This window comes from Lates calcarifer, linkage group LG16_LG22, assembly GCF_001640805.2.
Source record: "Lates calcarifer isolate ASB-BC8 linkage group LG16_LG22, TLL_Latcal_v3, whole genome shotgun sequence".
Lineage (NCBI taxonomy): Eukaryota > Metazoa > Chordata > Actinopteri > Centropomidae > Lates > Lates calcarifer.
In genome coordinates, this window is record NC_066848.1 from 5,910,837 (window position 1) to 5,925,743 (window position 14,907).

General features: G+C 40.1%; 2 protein-coding genes across 2 annotated transcripts in view; both read left to right on the forward strand.

The window, feature by feature from the left end:
* Window positions 1–4,579, forward strand: part of wdr27 (WD repeat domain 27) — a 72,635-nt gene extending 68,056 nt beyond the window's left edge. The window contains exon 25 of the mRNA XM_051076485.1: window positions 4,343–4,579. Coding sequence (XP_050932442.1) covers window positions 4,343–4,448 — 106 coding nt within the window. The 3' untranslated portion in view covers window positions 4,449–4,579. The remainder of the gene's footprint in view (window positions 1–4,342) is intronic.
* A 4,584-nt stretch (window positions 4,580–9,163) lies between these two features.
* On the forward strand, window positions 9,164–14,850 carry agpat4 (1-acylglycerol-3-phosphate O-acyltransferase 4 (lysophosphatidic acid acyltransferase, delta)). The gene is made up of 9 exons (XM_018693247.2): window positions 9,164–9,412; window positions 10,179–10,360; window positions 10,463–10,632; window positions 10,754–10,915; window positions 11,046–11,199; window positions 11,353–11,455; window positions 11,559–11,634; window positions 11,852–12,050; window positions 12,677–14,850. The coding sequence occupies exons 2-9, from the start codon at window positions 10,183–10,185 to the stop codon at window positions 12,766–12,768; spliced, it is 1,134 nt and encodes a 377-aa protein (XP_018548763.1). The 5' UTR covers window positions 9,164–9,412; window positions 10,179–10,182; the 3' UTR covers window positions 12,769–14,850.
* Window positions 14,851–14,907: the final 57 nt, after the last annotated feature.

The following is a 14,907-nucleotide window of genomic DNA, read 5'->3' on the forward strand; positions in this document are numbered from 1 at the left end:
CTAACTCTACAATACAGTTTTCTCCATGCCCATTATTCGTATCATCTGCTAATGTTACTGTATGAAAATGTACTTTTCTACAGACAGGACAGACACAGCTATGTAACTGAAAGAACCTGAGGTAATTAAATAAACCTGCACACAAACATGTCTGAATTGCATTAACAGCTTTTAGAAAATACGAGAACTTTTTGACAAAAGTCACTGCTGAAAAACAAAAATGTCTTTGTGCTCCAACAATCTTATTTTTCTTAGAACATGGAGAAATCAGCCAACAGCTGGGATAATGTCATCTGTTTCCAGTGCAAACAACCTTGTTTTTAAAGACATTTGTAGGTTAATCTGCCTTTTCTCATTTGAAAAATAGTCATTTCTTTTTCTGCAAACATATTGTCTATTAAAGGAATAATGTGACACTTTGGGAAATACGCTTTTCCACATGTACGGCATAAAGCTACGGCCAGCAGCAGACTGGAAACAGCTGGAGACAGCTAGCCTGGCTCTGCCCGAAGGTATAAAAATCCACCTTTCGTATCAGAAAATCAAATCTCAACCCATGCTCAAACCTCAGCCACCCAGTCCGGGCATCAGCGGAAACATACAAACATTTTGATCAAAGAGCAATTGTAGCTTTGACTCCTGGGAAGCATGCTTTTTTTTTTTTTTTCTTCCCGGAATCCATGAGAAATCAGTGTTTAGTGTTCCCACTGGCTCTTTAATGAGTGAACCTATGTTGTTGCTGAACAAAGTGACTGAGGGGCTGCCAAGGGCAAGTGTGCTAGGAAAGAAGTGGGTCTGTCATTTGAAATAAAGTAAGTCATTTATTTCAGGGCATGCACTCCCTCTAGTCATTGGGAAAATATCCATGGCCCTTCTCTCTGCCAACCTTGGGGGTGCACACTCATTGCACCCAGAAAACAGAGGGTGCCAGGAGTGTTGGGCTGCAGGCTGAGGTCCTGCAGTACAGGGGCTCCAAGCTGTCTGCAAGAACCCAGCTCTTTGATATTACTCATGGCTTTGAGATGCTTCACTTCAGATGTTTTAAATGGCCAACATCAGAGACTGGTACAACAGTCAAGAAGCAAGAACTAAAAAGTAGGAGCGGAGGAAATTTTCAAGTGGAAAGAAGGAAAAGAGAAAGGAGTTTTCCCATGCAGCAGTAATTATATGTTTGGATATGTGCTCAAATCCAGGCTGAAAGAGGCACTCATCTTTAGGGATGTATATTCAAGAAAACCAAATGGAACTGCTTTTTTTTTCCAGATAGTCTGATCCTCAAAAATGTCCAGGGTGTCAGAGTGAGGCTTGTTTCCACTTAGGTCTTGATGGCACTGGTGTGAAACTGAGAACAGATGCACTGGGTCTCATTAAATCAGGTTGTGAAGTCTTGGCCTGGCAGTAACCTTGCACAAAACAAAGCCAAGCAACACAGATAGCTGCAAGTCTGATTTATCTGACTTACAAAAATAAACTCAGATCAAATAAAACCATATCTTTTGGAAAGGAGAGACAATCAAGATATCCCTTACTTCCCTTTCCTTTGAGATAAATCACATTTCATTTGTTTTTAATGGTATTATCCAAGAATGCAAAAAGTCTATGAAACTGTTTAATATCTGGAAAGCTGTTTTGGCTGTGTATTTTGATACCAGAGCCACACAAGAGATCCCATGTCACCAAAGAAGCTTTAATCTTGGCTGGGTGACTTTCGACTGAATTAAGTTTTTAAAATAACTTGATGGATGCTCAAATCCCCTGTTGTCTGAGAAAATCAGAATGATGAGTCAGTCTGAAACAGTGCCAGTGAAGTGTCCTTGAGTGAAACACGGCCTCCACCTGCAGTCAACAGCCCCGGTCACATAAAGGTCAAAATTAAACTGAACCATTCTGAAATTACCAGCAAGCTGCAAATACAAAGATCACACAGTTTGCTAGGTGCACAGTTAAACACTACATCTGAATGAATATTTTTTTGCAAGATTTTGTGACAGACTCATGAGTTCCAGCTGGAAATCAGACACATATTTTGCCATGCTCGTTGAAGGGTGCTGCGGTGTGTGTGTGTGCTGTCCACAGGAGGCATGTGGAAGAGTGTCAAAGTTTTTGGCACACATAAACACTTTTACACAGTCCAGACATCACGTTATGTCCACCTGCACCTGAAATAACAGTGAAGCCAAACTTGTGTGTTGTTGAATTGTCACAAGGTTTTGCCTATTTGCTGCTTGAAGCTGTAAACCATCAAAAGTGAGCAAAATTAAATGGGCCGGGCCTGACGGACCAACATGACAGAAGACGAAGGCAGTGCCGCGTCTGCTCTTTATGAGCGGGACTACAATGCTACAAGCTCCCCTCCCTTTTTCACCAGTGGAAACAAGTGATCATACCATATCCTTTTACATCTCTGATGGGTTTTTCAGCCATGTTGCGCTCTGCTGTAATGGAACATCCACTCATGAAAATACACATGGCAAGCTGTTTGAAGATATCAGCCCTTCTCTTCTTTCTTTGTCATTTCCCAGTTATAGAACAGTTAGAATTTTCCATTCTTTGTGCCAAAGCAATTTATTTTAATGATATTTGAAGGTATACAAATGAAAATATATTTATTACACAATTTATAATTTTCTTCACTTAAAAACTGAATCTTTTACCATTTGCCATTTTAGACATATCTGTAATATTATTCAGTTTTTGACATATGCTTGAACTTAAGTAACTAAACTTCTGGAAACTTCATCAAGTTTCTTTAGCTGATAAGAACGCAGACAGCAGTTAAACTTCACCTCAGCTCTCTGCGTGTTGATTTATTGAAGGTGACCTACCTCTAAACCTGAGTAAATGAGAAATTGTGGGGTTAGGTTTTTGCTTTCAACCTGAATAATTCATCGTAAAGAATATGTGGTGAAATGTTTGACTGCATTTGCCACTATGCCAGTATGCACTACCTCGAAAACTAATGATATAGCTGAATATATATATATAGTCTGGCTGGTTGTAAAAATCAAGTCAGGTTTTTTATATGTTAACAGTCTTCCTGCTTCTGTGAGAAGGTTGTTGGCTGCACACATGTCCAGAAGCACTGCTGCTGGCACTGTCTGAAACAAAGCAATGTCAGAATGTGTGTGCGATGAAAATCTTTCTAGGCAATCCTTTCACTACCAAACAGTTGGAATGGTCTTCACAAGCTATTTGGAAAAAATGCGATGGCCTTTTCATGCTTGTCGGAGCAGTAAAAAATGGCCCCGATAACTTCAGCCATTTGTAAGAATGCTGACACAGAGCTATGGGGGCTCACTCTCTGTGTCTGGTGGTCCTGCAGACTTTAATGGTGCTTGTGAGGTAATCACAGAATTTTATTTTTGGGTTCATCTCATAAACTAATCATCACATGGTGCTGAACCACATTAAAATTCTACTACTGTATTATTGCTTTTATCATGGTATTTTACTTGAGGCCTGTGAAGTTTTAAAGTATGTTTTCTAGCTTTGCTTTATTGGGTTCTTTTTTTATCTGTTTTTGAAGTTGTGTCTCTGGCCACCTGGCAAATTTAAGTCTAATATTCACTGCCCTTTTAGCTCTGTTTTGGTAAATATCAGCTCTTTAAGTTCTAAATGTCCCAAATGTTTATCAGACTTGATTTTGTCTCTGTATCTGGATGCAACACTGAGGAGAGCAGTGAGACTGAAAACCAAAACAGCAAAGTTGTTGACTGTGCAAAAGTATAAGCTGAAATAAGCTGTGGAGCAAAAGAGCTGCACGGTTTGTTTGACATTGTGACGGATCCCTTTCACATTATTTCATCTATTGTTAATATCAGAATGTTAATTGTAATGTCCTTTAATTATTGAGTATTTTAATTGGCAAAGTAACAGATGTAGCTTTCAAGTAAATGTAGTGAGTGAAAAGTACAATATTTGTCTTTGTATTGTTACGGAGTAGAAGTATAAAGTAGAAGAAAATGGAAATACTCAAGGTATAAGTACCTCAAGAGTGCACTTATGTACAATATGTACCTGCATGTAGTTGCAGAGTGCAGAAACATTAGAAATGTCATGGTTTTCCATCTGGATACATTACACAAACAGCGCATACTGTTTCTCACATATGTGCTGCGACCAACATCCAGACTTTTGCACATGTGACTTCATGTGGAATCATTTTCTCATTCCTGAGCATTCAAATCCCAATTCTGACATCCGTCACAAGAGACAGGAGTAAAAGTTGAAAAAGAGGACATGTAATTGCATAACCATCCAGTATTTTAATCTTCTTCACCTTGGTGATGGCATTACATCAAATAACTTCACTCAGGACAGTACTTTTTGGCATTTGTTTCAGGCTTCATGCACGAGCCCCAGAGAGCGGCAGAGCAGGTGTCTCCAGAAAAAACCTCCCAGTTGTTCGCCCACAGTCGGATGTGTCGGTGGGGCCCACAGTTACTTAGTCTGACGGACGAGGCTGCACAGCTGAGCCGAGTCCCGGGAGAAACAACCACTGCATACATCAGGATCTCATTAGCAGCTTATTGCACATATACACTGTGTCAAATAAAGTTTAGGCCTCTGGCTATGTTGTCACTTTTTCTGATTTGTACTTTTTTCCTATAGTGTCCACAAGCCGAATGCATGCATTCAGAAAATCTGAGCACGGTATCTCCTTTCATGACATTCCAAGGTGCAGTCATCCGAAATTATTTAATCAGATTTAGCGCCTTATTTACTAAAGCCTGCACAAAATCTGAATGAATATAGCTTTTTCCAGGTCAGAGTTCTTCCTGATTTATTCAGAGCACTTGCACAAATGTGGCCAGTCACAGTTTTCCAGTCAGGATACTGACAAATGCAGCTGACTGTGCTGCCTGGTCAAATCATTTGCATCAGGCTCGCTGTGCAGCTGCATTTTGTGTTTCGAACAGCTCTTCCTCACTTTTTCAAGGCAGATTTTACTATCACCTGCATATCTGTTACTGAGCCACATTGTATTATAATAAATATATTTGCTGCATTGTGAGGAATATGCAGGTAGGCCTTCTCACAGCAGTGAAGGATGGGGATCATCCACAGATAGGCCTATTACCCTACAGAGTTATGCAAAGGGATTGAATGGGTGTTAATTTGTTTCGGGTAAAAGGAGTGAAAGCCAGTCACAGTCTATTGACGCAGAATGGCTCATAAATCACACTTATTCTTAATCCTCAGTGCATTCTCTATGCAGCATGTTCATCCAAATCACCCCTGTGTTGCTGAGCCAAAAGTATAGTTCTTCCTGGCTGAATGTTGTTGGCTTTAGCTGGCTGTATCAACCTGATTCAGTCCTGACTGAAAAAAGTCAGCTGCAGCCACTGATTTTTACAAGAGTAACTAATTAATTATACTCAATAAATAAAGGAACACACATCAGCTATTAAAAATTTGTTCTGCATTCCTAATAGGGTGATAACAGAGTGGTTTTAAGATTAAAGCGGATGTTTTGGTGCTGAGTTGGCTAGTTTTCCTGCATGTCAAAGAAGCATGTAGTCCAGCTTCATTACATCTGGTCTTAAGTTTGATCTCACAAGGAAGCTTTTTAAAATTATTTTTATAGCCTCTCTGCTTGATTTAACAGTGGACAATAAATAAGAGTAGGGGGATGTCATGCAACAAATGTCGAGAGCTGCACTCAAACTCACGACATTGCTCTTATATGGTATCCAGTTGCCTGCTGTACCAAGGAAGGGCCCTAGAAGGGCAACTTTAAGAGTAACACATAACTCATTTAATGAAAACTGACATTTCTTGGAAAAGGTTAACTTCTTGTGGTGGGGTGCCCCTGCAACACATTTTTGAATCCAGTAACCTCATATCAACTGCACTTTTCCACTAAAGAATCAGTGAAATGAGAATGAGAAGCTCTCCCTCCTGGCTACCCTGGCTGGGTAGGAGACACACTGATGGTTAGTCTTTTCAGTTTAACAACCAATTTCAAAGACGTATGTTTTCACTCTGATTTACATTTTCCATTTAATGGTTGTTCTCATGTACTTGCCTCGTGCATAGCTGGGCTTTGAGTATGTCCCACAGTGTTTCAGCATAGACAGCTCTCAGTTTAATTTCATGCATCTATTATATTTTTCTTTTTTTATACATTGAGGCCATCAAACTGTTTATGATTGAGCAATAATATTACTCCTTAAAAACAATGGTTTGCGACATGCAGTTTAAGTTCCCCTCCACTGATGTGTTTTGCTTCACATGATGTACGTGCAGTTTAACACATGAAGGTTGTTTTCAAATTCATCTGCTGGAGGGGAAGAGGTTTCTCTTTGTTCATCTTAAATCTAAGTTGAACATGTGCACATAAAGCACAAGCATGATTGTGTAACATCACAATTTTTTGGAGACCAGTCATGGTTCAATATGCAACTCACACAAGTGTGATATGGAAACTTGATGCCTGCAGCACACTTATACTGAGAATGAATTTTAATGAAGAAGGAAACATCTTGTATCCAGCAGTTAAACTTCTGAAACAAAGTTTATTTGTATATTAATTGATTTGAGTTTTTAATGAGCAAAAGGGATTAAATGTGCTTTTAATCATTTAAAAGTTTTCTATTAAACTGTTGTGTTGATAAACTGTATGAGACACATCATTATTCAAAACAGATTATTTGTATTTGTCCTCAATAATGTCTCAAGGGAATATTTTAGTATCATACTTTTATTTTATGGTAATGAAATCAGCACTTGTTCTAATTAATACTGCACAATTATCCTTTGTCTCTGAAGACAGTAATAGCATTACACCACATGACAGACAAAAAGAGCAGTTGATATACAGTACAATCCAAATTATTTTTGTTACTTATAAATGCTTGAACCACCATCTATGTATTCAGCTACTTTTGACTAATGTAAACCAGCCTGATAAAGGTATTTGACCAGGCAGTTGCCTGAAAGTCTATACGTTAATGTTGACTTTGGACACTTTGTAAAGGTGCTGTGGGATTTAAAAAAACTGACACATATTCAGTCCAGCTAACAGTGTAAAACCTGCAGTGCCCCATCATTTCTGTAGCTGCAAAGTGACATGCACATACTATACTTACTAAACATTATTCCCTTGAGCCCCCTCACACTCTTTGTCTTGGGTATTTGAACATAAAGAGCTTCCTGAGATACTTTACCGTATGTTTGGACCTCTTCAGACAGGCATGTCCTCTCCTCAAGGTTATTTGGTCGTAAAGGACATGAGGGCTGAGGCATTATGAGACCTGTAAAAAGAGAGCTTGGAAACACTTCTCAGCAACCCCCAAGGTGGAACAGTCATGGGACCCCATTAACCTCCTTTTAGGGGTCTCTGGGTTGCAAAGAAAAATAATCATATACAGTTCGGTTTGGCTCAGAGGTTCCATGTAGGTAACATATTAACATCAGCAGTTTTTTGCAGGAAAAGATGTGTGCAAAAGATATAAAGTCAAACAGATTTCTTATTTACAGTACGCCATTGTGTATCAGGGAAATTTATTTTGTCAAAGATTTTCCTCATCTGAGGCTGCTGTGTTCAGTGCATCTTTATCTCTCTCTGGTGGTGGCAAGAGGAAATTGTCTGAGATATTATTTTTGGTCAAGTCGAAGTAAAAGTGAACGTGTTGTATGTCAGCGTATCTGTTTCCACCACCACTCTGTTTTGACTTTTATCTAACTCAGTGTTTCCATGAGCAAACTCACACAAATGTAATGATCTGTGTAAAACCTGATTGATGTGCTTGACTCACTTGAGTGTGACTTTTGTTAAGCTTCATGGAGAATCTTTTAATTTTGGCAAGTGGATTATTTAGCCTATCACAGTCATGTATGTTGTAAAGTCAGTGGGGGACCCTTACTTTTATTAAACTTGACTTTGTATGCACAAAAGAAGAGCTACCTCCACTCTCAACTGAATGCGGGCTATTGTGGGAGAGTGCTGCCCTCTTGTGGCCGGGGCAAGAAGAACAAGAAGAACACTCAATCACAAATATAAATTTCTTATTGAGAAGAAATGTCCTGTATTTTGCTCTGCCTTCAACTAAGACAATAAAAGGCAGTAAACAAATACTGCTGTCCTGTCAAATGCAATCTGACCAATGCACTAGCAGCAAATGTCCATCTTAAGTACCAGCTATTACAACATCTGAAATATTTCCATGTGAACCAGTCATAGAAACATAGTGTTTTTACTTAGTGGTTACTTATTATGAATGCTGTCGATTGTACAAGAGCATAGAGCGATAATTTAAACCTGCATGACAGGTAATTTAAAAGAACAGCCAGTATTTAACAGATCTTATGTATTTTTCAGCACTGTTGGACACCATTCTTTAGTGTTTTTGTCCAGTGTTAATTTTCGGTGACACCCCACCATTACATCTACTGAGGCCCACCTCCAGCTGATGCTGACTATTTACTGGATTTATTTGGGGTCAACTGGTCCCTCACGACCACTTCTTTTACGCACATACTTCACATTACCTGCAGGGAGTGCTGTCCACCAAGACATAGCACTGTTTACCACCATTTCCTGTAAAATCCCTGTCAGTGTGGCTGCATATTAAACAGAGCGAAGAGTGTGGGGAAGCTGCTATGTAACTCTGCAGTTATTGCCCTGAAATGAAACACGACAGCTGTCAGCTCTGTGGGCTTCCTGATACATCAGTGTATGACACCACCGCTGATGCGTCCTACTCGTACTACTCCGCCTTTCCTGTGACCAAATAAAGGCAGCGCGAAGAGGAAGGAAATAGAGGAGGTCTCACTCATCCCCAATTTGTGGCACCAAGGAACGAAAGCATGGAATTGCAGAGGGATCGGGATATGTTAATATCCTGTTTTAAAATATGCTGAATGTCCAAAGGTCCACTCGATCCAGATCATCCACAGTCTATATGTATTATGACTCTCCTGGGGTGAAATGTATCTTGTTGAGGCTGATCGCGGATGTTTTGTCATATCATATTTGTCACCATGGTAACAGAGAGCCTCTACTGCCTGTATGGATATCTTCTCTGTGTATGAATTGCATACAGTCCTGAACACCGCGACTACGTCTCCCATACTACCACCACATTTTTTATTTATCTCGCAAATATAGACGATCTTTGCAGCCGGTTTCGCTCCAGAGTTTCTAGAAGGAAGCAGATCGCACATATGTCTCCATCCCTGGGTTCAGGCGTGGCTTTCAGATGGGTGTGGTGCCTTGTTTCGGGGAAGTTTTTCCCCTGCAGCCAGTCGACTGGTGAATAGACGTCATGTTGAATGAGTCGAATCCGAAGAACTGCAAGAATTCCGAATTGCATATACAGATGGTGAAGGTGGTGTTTTCTTTTTATCTGCCATAGCTTGAAGGACTTTGTGGCAGGACAGCTCTCGTGGAGCGGGTAGACTTATCAAGGTAATTGTCACATGTCTCAGATGAATTGTGGGTGTGTATCTGTTTGTTTTATGTTCGTTACAGGTGAGTAATAACTTTGTCAAACGTAGTGTGCAAAATTATTTTTTGTCATTGTTTGTATTCATTTTTGATCATTTGCTCAGCTGCATTTCCATCACATTTCATCACTGATATGAAAATGCTGCTTTAAGGTTTTAAGTGTTATTGAATGACTGTTATTTTGCAGACCTGCAGCCCTGTGTTGTACCGTCAGAAACAGTTTGATGTTTCTGACGGTACAATAAGGATTTTGCTTTTCAGTAATGTGAAACAGATGAAAATGTGACCTTGCTATAAAGCCTCTAAACTTAAATATGACTGGCCTGGCCTTTCAGAACACATTTATTCAATAACACAGATAATGCACTGATGTTACCCTGACTTTGAAGTAATGCTCTGACAAAACTACAGTAAAATTATGTGCTCAGTGATGATACAGTCTCCCTACCCCTGATGGTGGACTGTGAGGAACAAACTTTTACCATGTGACTGGCCGTTTATGCACAGTCCAGCTCAAAGGCTCCATTCACCAGATGAAATCCAGTCAAAGAAAACCTTTATGTCAGAGTGAGCTCAGTGCTGTGAGAACAGTTGCTGTCACAGCCCAGAGTAACACCAACTGATAACTTTGTTTGACAGAGCTAAATGATGAAATATGTTGCAAGGAAGGTGTGTTGCATGAGGAGGTGATTGTGATTTGATGGTTTAAGTTGTGCAACTTTTACAGCACCATGGGCCTCCTGCAGCTGCTGAAATCCCAGTTCTTGTGTCACCTGATCATCTGCTACGTGTTCCTGGTCAGCGGCCTCATCATTAACCTGCTGCAGCTCTGCACTTTACCTCTGTGGCTGGTCAGTAAGCAGCTGGCCCGCAGGATCAACATCAGACTGGCCTACTGCATCAATAGCCGTAAGTACCGTTCTTATTCTCTACAACATAGATGATGCTGAAGTCTGTTGTCTGTTGGAAGCATAATAGATGTGTACATCAGTGTGTCTCTATGATTCTCAGAGATGGTAGCTGCCCTCGAGTGGTGGTCTGGGACAGAATGCACGCTCTACACAGACCCAAAGAGTTATCCCCTGTATGGAAATGAAAATGCAATCGTTGTTCTCAATCACAGTTTTGAGATAGACTTCCTGTGTGGCTGGACCTTCTGTGAGAGATTTGGAGTCCTGGGGGTGAGATAAGTGTCCTAAAAAACCATATGTCTGTTCTGTTGTTTTTTTGACCTTGAAGCTATTTTGCAATTCAGTACTATCCTTAAGTTCCATAATATGCTTTGCATTTCAAATTTTCCAGAGTTCAAAAGTGTTAGCCAAGAAAGAGCTGGCTTACGTACCAATCATTGGTTGGATGTGGTACTTCCTGGAGATAGTTTTCTGCAAGAGGAAATGGGAGGAGGACCGAAGAACGGTGGCAGAGAGTCTTCAGAACCTGCGGGATTATCCCGAAAACTACTGGGTATGTCAGCCTGTGGAAATGCTTATAAAATCAAAATGACAGCGAGTGATATCTCTTTAGAGTTAGAGTGATGTCACAGAAATATTTTTGAATAATGTTATTAATGAACACTCTCTTTTCCTGGGGATAGTTCTTGCTTTATTGTGAGGGAACGCGCTTCACACCAAAGAAGCACCAGATCAGCATGCAGGTGGCTGAAAGTAAAGGTCTGCCCAAACTCAAGTATCATCTTCTGCCAAGGACCAAAGGATTCTGGGTAACTGTTCAAAACCTCAGAGGAACTGGTGAGTATCCATCTGTGCTGAAGTATTTAAATATGGCCACCAGTAGATAACAGATAGTGTGAGCTCAAGGCCTTTGAGTGGGGAGGGCCAGAGGGATTTGCAAATCAAACGAGTTGTACAGCTAACTGCTGCTGTGTGTTATGTCTTTTGTAGCTGCTGCTGTTTACGATTCCACACTGAACTTCAGGAATAATGAAACGCCAACCTTGCTTGGAATTCTTAATGGGAGGAAGTATCACGCAGATTTATATGTGAGGTACAAAGAAATGTTTTGTGGTGAGGATTGCTACATTTCATTTCCTGTTTACCGGTGTAACTGGTCTTTATCGGAGAGATCTGACTTCGCCTTTTACATGCAGGAGAATCCCTCTAGAGCAAATCCCAGAGGATGAGGCAGAGTGCGCTGCTTGGCTCCACAAACTCTACCAGGAAAAGGTGAGAGTATGTTGAAGGTAGAAATTTAAACTGTAACAACTTTGTAGTTTCTATCATTGGTTTTCAAGAATTTGAAGCTTTTCACCACTGAAATATTATAAAAAGTCATGACACTTTGGGTGCTGGCATACAACATGGCTTTCAAAGGACAAACTCAGCCATGTTCTTCTGTTGAAGACTCTGGTACTGAACTGTGTCTGCACTGACGTATCTGCAGGATAGCTTCCAGGAGCACTACACAGAGACAGGGCGTTACCCTGGCCCCATAGTGAGCCCTCCACGTCGACCCTGGTCCTTGATCAACTGGCTGTTCTGGTCTTGTTTGCTCCTCTACCCTCTGGGCCTGCTACTCGCTCAACTCATCAGCTCTGGATCAATGCTGACTATCTTAGCTTCTGTGGCTCTCTGCTCTGCAGGTTGGTTTTGTACATTCAAGCCCCAAGGTGAAGCCGCCCTGAAATGGGTATAACATCCCTCCCTCAGTTTAACCAGCTCCTTTTTGTTCAAATGTTCCATAAAGCAGCAGATCTGACAACTCAAATGTAAGTCCCCTTTTTTGGAAAATATGATTAATCAGTCTTGGGAGCATGTCCCCAACGGCATTCAGGCATGTGCGCACTCAGCAAAGTTAAAGATTCATTCGTCTCAATGGTTTCACAGAGATGTTAAATGTAGAGATTATTTTATCTAATAGCATGGGTTCATGAGGAGCATGTTACAGTTTCCACAATAAATGAGTAGCCATGGATGTGATCGAGGCCAAAGTGACAAGAACTGGAGGAGACAGCTCAATTTTAAGCACTTATTAAAAAGAGTCAGTTAAAGTGGAATTCAGTTTTCTTCAAACATTGGTTGTTGATAGACTTCATTTTAGCCATGGAACTTAAATCTGACCCTGAAAGGCCTTCATACTTTTAGGGTAAATTTACTAAATTAAAAAGGGAATTTACTGTGGAAATAACTGTGACCTGTACAGGATCTCAAAATCTGTCAACACACCATAATATTCTAAATCTACTCTTTCTGAATCTTTCCTTCACAGCTTCACTGGGAGTTCGCTGGATGATTGGCCAGACTGAGATTGACAGAGGCTCAAACTATGGGAATAAGGAAGTTAGTCAAAACAGCAACTAAGGAATCCTGATTTACTCAGAGCTGCTTCACTGCACAATTTCAGTGTGTAAACACCAGTCTGACAGGACCGTGCTAGTCTGACAAGCGCAAACCTGCTTCAAAGCACAACGCAGACAGGGTAGTCATGTCTTAACGCTATGCTGCAGAAGCTCAAGATGTAAGTGGAGTGTGCTGAGCAGCTTCCTTTGGGAAACTAGAAGGTAAATATTGAATACAGAACTGAAATTAAATCAACCAAGTGAAAAGTGGACAACATCTTTGATTGTAATGAAATGGCATTCTCATGGTGGAATAAAATATAAATTTCACTTTTTCAAAAAAAAAAAAAAAACATGTTGCTTTATTAATACTGTTTGTACATAGTATAATATAATATCATAAGAGCAGCAGAGGACCAGAAGTTGTGTTGTATGTCAGTGTCTATGTTTGGATGTTTTGTGTTCAGCAGTGGGGAGGGAGAACAGGCCCTGTTTCTCATCTTAATTGGCCACACAAGTCACAAGACCAGTTGTTCACCAGCAACAAGATTTGCTTAAAAGGCCCCTGAATGCTTCAACTTGACATTTACTCCTCAGGGGGCAAGTGATAAATTATGTATCATGAGTATTAGAATATTTAGACATAAGGGATTCTTTAAATTTGATGCTTAAGTAGCAGCTCACCTTGACTTCATTGTACAATGATGTAGTACTTAAACTCATCCTGCACTGTTACATAGTAAAATACTCCATGTGGGAGCCACAGCTTATCTACAATTCACCTCTTGCTGACAGTAAAAACAGAGGAACAGTAATTTATGAAAGCACTATTTAGGTCTCCTCCCTCCATCATTGTCACTCCATACCTTTCCAGTTGCCATCTCAGTGAGGACACAGCTCTAACTCCAGATATCTGCTGCTTGTCCATGACCTTCACTGTTTGCTGTGATACATATACATACATAAAAGTGTTAAAATTTCACTTAGTCAACACCAGGACCAGGCCAGGCCTAGTCAAGCATAGCCTAATTAATCATGGATTGGAAAAAGGAAATGAAACTATAGTGACCCCTGGTGGTGGCATGTAAACCTTACACAGAACAATTTCTTATTCCCACTAGGCTGTTCACCTCCCCTGGTTTAGTATGGATGTTATTCTCCTGGTACCTTTACAATCCATTTTTCATTTTACTGGACAAAATCTGTGGATCTGTGGAAATCTCTGGAATTGGATTATCAGCTATGTAACCAACCAACAACCTGGAGAAGTGGATTGCACTCACTTTGTCAGGCCTCTACCCTATGGCCTGTCCAGCCTGGGTGTCCCACCTGAAGACTAAGCTTCTGATGGAATAATTCCTAGGGTCACTGAGGTATGCAAACCCCCTGACCATGATAAGGTGGCCATCCCTCAGGGGGAAAACTAAAAAATAAAGATGAAAAACAAAATAACAAAAAAGATCCCTCATCCAGATACAATTAACAACTAACACCCTAACAGTTTCTCAATTGGATGAACCCAATTCTCAAAATTTGAATTTAGACAACAACAATTTAACAAGACTGTAGCCAAAATTTACAAAACTGGAAGTTAGTCTTATAAAAGAACCATTTTAGCAAGCCTTTTCTCAAAGTTTTTAAAGTAATGTTTAACACTTCTGTGCTTCTGTGGCTGAGAGAAGATCTATTCCAACAGACACTGGGAGAAGAACAGAACTGCCAGTAGGCTGTTCCCTAGTTGGATGAATAAATATAGATAGATATATACTATATTTACCTTTGTTTTTTGTTTTTTTTGTTTTTTTTTTTGTTTTTTTGTTGCTAGTTGTTGTTACAGGTTAAATTTGTAAAGAAATTTGTACACAACATTGTCTGAAAATGACCATAATTCAAGAGTTATATGTTTTACAAGACATAAAGGCAAAGGTGTTTGTTTTCAGCAAAGCTCTTAAAAACCCATTATCAGGGGCAATGAAGTTGCTGTAACTAACTACAGTATACATATATGTTACAGGAGCATGCTCATTAGCTGGTTATTCAAATTACATGTGGCTCATGTCGAGTTTGTCAGAAAACAGTCACAAATAAATGAGTTTCACCGTCAGATTTTGTGCACTGGTGATGCATGGCTGTAAGTCAAATACATCTAAGACTTCTCTTC